The sequence below is a fragment of the Tachypleus tridentatus genome, chromosome 2 (genome assembly GCF_004210375.1).
Source record: "Tachypleus tridentatus isolate NWPU-2018 chromosome 2, ASM421037v1, whole genome shotgun sequence".
Lineage (NCBI taxonomy): Eukaryota > Metazoa > Arthropoda > Merostomata > Xiphosura > Limulidae > Tachypleus > Tachypleus tridentatus.
Window position 1 is genome coordinate 84,353,203 of NC_134826.1, and position 9,199 is coordinate 84,362,401.

Sequence of the window (9,199 nt, forward strand, 5' to 3'; positions counted from 1 at the left end):
AACTGTAATGCATTTTTCTCATGTGGTTTATGAAACTATTCAGTGGAACAAGAAAAAAAAACAAATAAAGTCCTTTACGTGTTTATATAAGAAATTTCTGTGTGTTGTCGTTGTTGCACGATAGCCCTTAAGAAAACAAAATATCCGAGTTTTTTTATTAGTTCTGTAAAGTTTTAATGACTTTTCCCACATTGACCCAAAGAAGGGTTTGTTCAAACATTATTCAAATTCACTAACTTATTGGCTAATTTTAAATATCTCCTTTAATTTCCTAAACGATGGTTAATCTGCATTTATTTCACACTCTTTTTGTATTTACAATAATTGGCTAAACCTAAATTCGATAAACATTTCAAATCCTTGATTTTAGAGTTATTCGCTTTTTTTTTTTTCTTCAGTTACCCGCCATTGCCGTTGGAAAAAAGAAGACAGCAACGATATGGAACCCATGATGGCGTTAAGTCGCTGTCTTAAAAATTCCACAATTGGTTTAATATGGGAAAAATCGGCGCCATTTTTATACGCCTTCATTATTCAGTACAGTTTGATAGGTACCGTAATGGCTTACTTTCTTTGGCAGAATATCGACAAGTTTAACAGACGTCACAAAAAATCTGGTGCTTCTGAATATGAAAATGAAACCAGTGAGGATGTTAAACATAGGCCTCATTTTACGATGGACTGTCAAGGAGCCAGCAAAGGTCTACTGTTGGGACTTCTGGTTCTTGTTGCTGGGATGATAATAGTGATTCTCTTCTTTGTCCTGAAAGATCAAAACACATTGAATTTTGACACACTGTTCGCTATGGTTATCCTTCATACCAGTATTCTCGGAACTTCGACTATTGCTGTGCTGATTGGACTATATCGAATTCGGCACCTGAACAGACAAACTCGTAGGGTCCATAAGTTAAATGGCCTTTTGCAGCATATTGGTGTCCTTGCTGTTTATGGGTACGGCCTTTTTGGAATGGTTGTAGGAGGCATGGAACTTCAAAGCATAAAACACATGGTACTGTTTATTGATGGCGCCCTGATGGTAATCCAGTCCTTCCTGCAATCCCTGTTCATTCATAAAGTTCTTCGAAGATCCTGTGACTTCCACGAAGCCTTGCAGAAGACCCGTCCTGGTCGACAGGTGGTAACATTTCTGGTATTCTGTAACTTGGGTCTTTGGTTAATGGAGACATTCACTGCACATAACTACGTCACTAGCCAATTGCAACTTGATTTCTATGGTCAGAAGGCTTGGGGATTTATCTGTGCTTTACTGATACCACTGATGATATTTTACAGATTCCATTCTTCGTCGGCTTTAACGGATGCTTGGAAAAGTACGTACAAAGTGAAAAGTAATTAAACTACCAGGTGGAGCTTTGAAAGATTAATTGGTTAGGATGTGAGGACAAACACCTAAATGAGTTTTTATTCTAGTTATTACGATACGGCGAAAACGACTGGAAATTGTTGGTTGATGAAAAGAACTCATCTTTATGGGATTTCACCAAATAAACAGAAGATATCTGTACTCGCTAAGTTGAGAATTCATTCTTTCTGGCTGCTGTACCAGATAATATATGCACTATTGACCTTACAGAAAAGTTATTAATTGTGAAGTGCGCTTGATAAACGAAAAGCGATTGAACCACTTTTAAATTACTCGTAAACCAAAAGAAAACAGTAACATCTTCATAACTTCTGTGTTGTTGTATTTTTACCAACAAGTAAAGCAGATGAAAACTTAGCGTCTTTTCGTTAAAATAATTAATTAAACGTGGCCTAACGTCGAATAAAGGCTTTAATTTTCTAGGAAAAGTGTTTATTTTCTGTTAAACGCAAAACTATACAATGGGTATATCTGTGCTGTTCCCAACCCTTATATGTAAATTCGGTTTTCAACGTTATAAGCTGATAGATTTGCCGCTGGGTCACTGATGTGGTTGGGGGAAGAAAGAGCGTTGTTGTTGCTTATTTAAAAAAAAAAAAAAAGACTTACAAGAATAGCAATATTTTCGTGTCAAAGACAGTTGCACTAGCCTTCACTGGACAACAACAATGAAATCTCAAAATGAATTCAGAGTGTTATCAACAACAGGCCCACCATAGTAAAATGTTATAAGAAATAACTTATAACGTGAACTGCTTCGTGCATTCTGGTTGATTTTGTAATCTTGGAAATTAAGAGAAATAATGGTATAAAAAAATTAAACGTGACTCATTATACCGGTTTGCACGTATCTATGTATATGCAAAAAACTCTAAGCTTTGTGGAGCTAAGATTACTCTCATCCGTGAGAGTAATCTTTATTCTTGACCAATTTATAGAATGATATCATAATTAGAGTTGATAATGAAAGTGCCTTGAAGTACTCAGTGCTCTAATGTTATATTAAAACAATTAGCAGGAAAGTAGTTTATTTCTAATATAGTGTCTCTTATAAGAAATGTTGTGTATATATATATATTATACATATATATATAAGGCAAATTTTTAAAGTAGAATATTGAGTTTAAACATGTTTACACTTATAATATCGATGTGTATTTAAACAAGTTGTTGTTTTTTTTTGTTCTAAACAATCGAAGTTGAGATTGTATTATTACGTGGAGTTTTGTACAGCAAGATACGCTTTTCTAATTTGAGGTTGTATTATTACTTACGTGGAGTTTTGTACAACAAGATACGCTTTTCTAATTTGAGGTTGTATTATTACTTACGTGGAGTTTTGTACAGCAAGATACGCTTTTCTAATTTGAGGTTGTATTATTACTTACGTGGAGTTTTGTACAACAAGATACGCTTTTCTAATTTGAGGTTGTATTATTACTTACGTGGAGTTTTGTACAGCAAGATACGCTTTTCTAATTTGAGGTTGTATTATTACTTACGTGGAGTTTTGTACAACAAGATACGCTTTTCTAATTTCTGTTCCGATATTAGTTGTGTTTCATCGGTAAGTGTTCTTAATGTGTCATTACTGAAGTTTTATTTTGTAAAATGTGTTTTTGCTTGGGAGATTGTTATGAGACGTCAAAGGTTTACTTTCTTTGTGCATTGGAATTAATTGTTTAAGATATATTCCAGACATTTTGTACATACAAATACAGTTAATTGTACTTTATGTACGATTATTAATAATTTGTATTTAATCTAAGTGTTGTTGTTTTTTTTTGCTTTGTGTTCACAAAAGTTGGAATTCCGATAACGCGATGAGTTGTTACGAAAGAGTTATTACAAAGGCAAATAATGGTTTATATGAGAAAGATAATATTCAAGTTGTAGGAAATGCGGGGTAAGATTTAAAAGTTATTGGTCGAATTTTATTGTTAGTTTTCAAATTTATTTGCTATCACAATTTAACTCTTTTGACTATGTTATGTAGTTTGTTGTAGTGTGTCGTATTAGATGCCAATAAACAGTATAAATTGTCAATGATGATTTAAGAAATGTTTTTCATACATTAAAACGTATTACTAAAGAAAACACAATCTTACAAAACGTGCTTATGTTCATTCAGAAACAGTTTATGAATTAATCAATGATATGTATATATATATATGAGGTTCTTATAAGATTTTCATTGTTAATTAGCAAATTATGTGTCCACTGTTACATCTCTAAGTCTACAGATTTACAATGCTAAAATCAGGGGTTCGATTCCCCTCGGTGGACTCAGCAGATAGCCCGATCTGGCTTTGCTATAAGAAAAACACACACAAATTATGTGCTGTTTAAAATTACTTTTTATGAAGAAAACAGTGATCCCTGCTCATCCTATTATTAATAAAACAACTAATGGAATTGACCGTGGAATTATAACGCTCCCCGACTTAAAGGGCGAGCATGTTTGGTCTGACGGAGATTTGAATTCACGACCCTCATATCACGAGTCGAGCGCCCTAATCACCTTGCCATGCCAAATATCCAGATATAGATCTATACAGAATTTGGGGATGGATGTCCCACACTGTCTTCCCATATTTTGTAAGATTTTCGTGTCTATTAGCTTTCGAGATACTTGCGGGTAAACACAGACAAACACATGGCCCCGAATGCAGTAACCTTCCCCCGTCCGGGGAAGTAAGAGTCTCTGAAGAATTTTTAGTTTCAATCTCATTACATATATGTGTGTGTAGAAACAAGCAACACGTATTGGAACAATAGTACATTGAAATTAATGCACTGAGAAAATCACAAAGTCTAGACAAATAACGTTAATTTGATTTGCTTACTGTGAATAGAGTTAGACATTGATTTATTTTATATGGAATATTAACTAATGTTTCGATACATCAGTTCAGAAAAAAAAAGTCCGACAACAACCGAAATCAATATTATAGAATTTGATTTAATAACTTTTATAACTGAGTTAAGTAATTAAAAATATATATATAAAAACTTAAATTTGGTTGCATTTTTGTTTTCCGTAGCGTTTTGAATCCAAAATTTTCTTAAAGACAATTTAATCTAATAATATAATAAAATAGTTAATCTAATAATATAATAAAATAGTTAATCTAATAATATAATAAAATAGTTAATGTAATAATATAATAAAATAGTTAATGTAATAATATAATAAAATAGTTAATTTAATAATATAATAAAATAGTTAATCTAATAATATAATAAAATAGTTAATCTAATAATATAATAAAATAGTTCGTTTATAGAAAATATCTTTTATTTTTATTTCTTTTCTTGCACGTGCATTAGTTGGACGCGAACTATAATTTTGTTCTCTCAAGACGGCTGGTATAGGTATTAAAACGTTAATTAAAAATAAAGTAAAGGACAACGTTTCGACCTTCTTAAAAGATGACCTAAAAAGGTCGCTGTTCTGTGCTTTATTTCTAATTAAAGTTTTAATACCCATACCAACCGTCTTGAGAATACATTTTTACTTCAAGTGGGTTTCTCGTCATCACGAACTATAATCTTACACCAGTTAAATTTACATATTTATAGTTATGGCCTGCCTCATTTAACAGACCACGAAAACTACAAAAAATAAAACAACAATAACAAAAAAACCTAATTATTGTAGAATCACCTAGTTTGATAACAAAGTTACATACTAACGTATCATCTGGGAAATAAAACTTCTTCCAAATCCACCTCTCTACTCCCGTTATCACTTCTACCTGTCTTCTACTTCAAGTTTGTATTTTCCATCTTTTCAACCAATCAAAATCGTTATATTTTGACGAATACTCACTTCGTATGATTACCATGTGACGTAGCCTGAGACTTTTACACGTTTCTAACTGTTGGACGAAACAAAACGCGAACTTCCTGGTTGGCGTCTGTTACAAATAACACTTATCTCGAAGTCACTGACATCCAACATTGACGACGTACAACAAACATTGCTTTGGATTACAAGAAATATTTCACTAGTAGTATCTAATTCAACAAGCTTTATTTTTCATTTATATGTATAACTAAAGGTATTTTCTAACAAACTTAGATCGGTTTTATATTTGTTATATATTTGGAAACTGATGTGTGTGTTCTGTTTTTATATCCTCTCAAGCATGCGTTTATTCATTTCGTTGAACAGAGATGAACGATTTTACGTTCAGAAGAATATTTTGTTATTTATCATTTTTCACTGGGAGTTATGAGGGTATAATAGAGTTGAGCTCAAAGAAAGTGTTTACAATATCTAAGTGGATTGATTCATAAGGTAATGCGTTTTACTTGACACCTCAGGTTTCCCTAGTGACATCTTTCATCTGATGAAACCTAACATTATTTAAAATCATTTATTATTCTTTGACGTTAGTACATCTTGTATAAAAAAACTGGTTTCAGACAGTCTGTTGTATCTAATCTTTATCTTTATCTCATTCGAATTTTCAGACCTTTCTTACGTTAGAAGAAACCATCATTATTGGTTAATGATTGTTAATGGCAGTGACGTAATCATTGTAATACAAGAGGGCGTTTTTCACTTTGTATAATTGTTTTTTTTACTTATTAATTTTGGGTATTTGTTGTTGTTTTTTTACGTTACTGCCTTTATTTTTATTTTATTATTATTTTTGCAAACACAATATATGCTATAATTGTTTTGTTTGTTGCTGCCACTAGTGGCACAGCAGTATGTCTACGGACTTGTAACGCCAGAATCCGGGTTTCGATACCCATCGTGGACAGAGCACAGATAGCCTATCGTGTAGCTTTGCGGTTAACTACAAATTGTCTATTGTCTTCAAGAGCAAAGTTATGCAATGTGTTTAATTAGTTATGCTCCCCATACAATAACTTACACAACTGGAGTTCACATAATTAGAAGGGTGATACATACATAAAAAAACTAGTGAATTTATTGAAAGACATTTTTCGAAAATAAGAAATTACAAAAAGAGATTTTTTCCTATTATCTATGAAACAAAAAAAAATAGTGTTAGCAAAGAAAAACAAGTCATAAAATGCAATTCATCCAAACAAAATATTATATAAAGTACACTTCAGTTATAACTTATAAAACATGACTACAAGCATGCTTGTTCTTATAATAGCTTTGTCTATTAGAAAGTACCTCCAAAGGCTGAATAATTACTTATTTCGTGTTAACTTCTGGATTCCATTTAATTATTTACAAACATCAAATGTGAATCATAATTTCAAAATGTTTCAAACTACCTCACAGTGAACAGAGTTTCAACACACTATGTTGAATAGCACTATCTTAAATATGTATAAATAAACATAGTGTTAAATACAACCAAATAACCACAAATATGCAAGAGAAAGCAAACTTGATCACCGAGTCAAAATCGGCACTGTAAAAACACAGTAGACCATTGAGTTTCTTTGTTTTTTTAAATTTCGCGCAAAGCTACACAAGAGCTATCTGCGCTAGCCGTCTCTAATTTAGCAGTGAAGACTAGAGGGAAAGCAGCTAGTCATCACCACCCACCGCTAAGTCTTGGCTGTTCTTTTACCAACGAATAGTGGGATCAACCGTCACATTATAACGTCCCCACGGCTGAAAGGGCGAGCATGTTTGGTGTGATAGGGATTCGAACACGCGACCCTCGGATTACGAGTCGAGTGCCTTAACCACCTGGCTATGCCGGGCCTAGACCATTGAGTCCAATGTGAGCACTGAGAGAACACTCTAGACCGCTGTGTTTAACATGAGCACTGAGAGAACACTCTAAACTACTAAGTCTTACGTGGCCATTATGAAAACACACTAGACCATCAAGCCTTATGTCAGCGCTGAGATAACACGCTTGAGCACCTAGTCTAATGTAAGCAAAGTGAATATACACTAAGCCACAGAGCCTTATGTGAGCACTGTGATAATACATTATATCATCAAGCCTTGTGTTAACATTGAAAAAACACACTAGACCACCAATCCTTAGATAAACACCGTGAAAATATACTACATCACAGAGCCATATGTTAGCACTGTGAAAATACACTAGAACCGAGACTTAGGTTATTAGCATCGTGAAAACACATTAGACTACTGAACTTCATGTCAGCACTGAGAAAACACATTAAACCACCAAACCTGACGTCAGCACTGAAAAAAACACACTAAACCACTAAATATTAGATCAGCTTTACGTAAATTATAACGTTTGGTAGTCATCGTATAGAGATGGTTAAAGCGCTTTACTCCCGTTCTGAGGGTCGCAGGTTCGAATCCCAGTCACATCAAACATTCTTACCCTTTCAGCCGTGGGGGCGTTATAAAGTGACGGTCAATCCCACATTTCTTTGGCAAAAGAGTAGCCCATGAGTTGGCAGTTGGTGGTGATGACTAGCTGCCTTCCATCTAGTCTTACACTGCTAAATTAGGGACAACTATCACAGATAGGTCTCTTGTAGCTTTGCGCGAAATTAAAAGAACAACAACAAAAACAAACAAACTACAGGAAAATGAAATAATCCATAACTAAAACAAATTAAGTGTAATTTATTTTTAAAATATCAAGTCGTAAATGATTCGATATTCACTCATGCGCAGAAGTTCGCATCACAGTAATTTGACACTTGAAACGATGTGTTTAGAATCGAACATGGAAACGGTAAAATCATTTCTTATTTAAGCGCTTGCTAGAGTATTATATTCAACAGTATTTTGTGTCATCTCTCACTAAAATTTCTTCTCTATTATAATTATGATTAGTGTACTTAGTGTATAGGCCAACAAGTCTCAGTTTAATACGACTTAATGTGAGGTTTATTGCTGACTGACATTCAAACCTTGTACGTCTATTAAAATTTAACTTGTACGCAGTGAAACTAAATATACACTTAATTATTAATTTCATTTGCAAATCAAACCATTATCTAACTATTAGTGCTGTTAATTTGTCTTATTTAGGAAATGTCATACAACATCTGGCTTTTATTAGCAAAATTATAAGGCTTAACTACTTAATGATTAAACTGAAATTCCATTTCCCTGTTTTCGTCACGAGTTGGGTTGAAGTTAATAAGATATAATCAGTTGTAGATAGTAAGAAGCAGACAAACGAGTTTTATTTTATTACACTACCCAGAGCTTAGCCAGAAATTATTTAGTATTGTTGAGTAATTTTAACGCCCCACCACAGTGACACAGCGGTATGTCTGCGCACTCGCACCACTAGAAACCGAGTTTCGATACCCTTGGTGGGCAGAGCACACAAAGCCCATTGTGTAGTTTTGCATTTAATTCTAAAACGAACAAAACTGGTTTTAATTAATCAACAGGTAGTCAACCTTTGCGAGATAACATGAAAATGATTTCATTCAGTTAAGAAGAGCTGTTTGAAAAGTATAAATAAGGTTATTATTAGGTAACGTCTGTGTCTAACGAAATCGTATTGGAAAACGTACTGTTCTGTTGAGACAACTAATGGAAAATGGAATGATATAAACAGGTTCAAAATTGAACTCTATGTAACTAGTGACAACCTAAACTATAAACAAAAGAGTTAACTCGGAAAACAAACATATTGTTTCTTCAGCGACATAAGAACTGCACGGGCAACATTTTAACATGATATTTTGGGAGAACATGGGTCCTATTAGACCCCGTCGACTGTTCCATGCTCTAAACCCAATTAAAACTATTAATAAATTAATTATAAAACAAACTTAAAGCCAGCCTTTATCGTCCATATACTTTTCAAGCTTTTTCTTAAACTAACTTACATTTACTGCCACTAAAACATCTGACAGCAA

General features: G+C 33.4%; 1 protein-coding gene across 3 annotated transcripts in view; it reads left to right on the plus strand.

The window, feature by feature from the left end:
* LOC143244397 (proton channel OtopLc-like) overlaps positions 1-3,433 on the plus strand; it is a 52,877-nt gene extending 49,444 nt beyond the window's left edge. For all 3 annotated transcript variants that reach the window (XM_076488983.1, XM_076488985.1, XM_076488984.1), the window contains exon 7: positions 399-3,433. In XM_076488983.1, the coding sequence (XP_076345098.1) occupies positions 399-1,360 (962 nt within the window). In that variant the 3' untranslated portion in view covers positions 1,361-3,433. The remainder of the gene's footprint in view (positions 1-398) is intronic.
* The last annotated feature ends 5,766 nt before the right edge of the window (positions 3,434-9,199 follow it).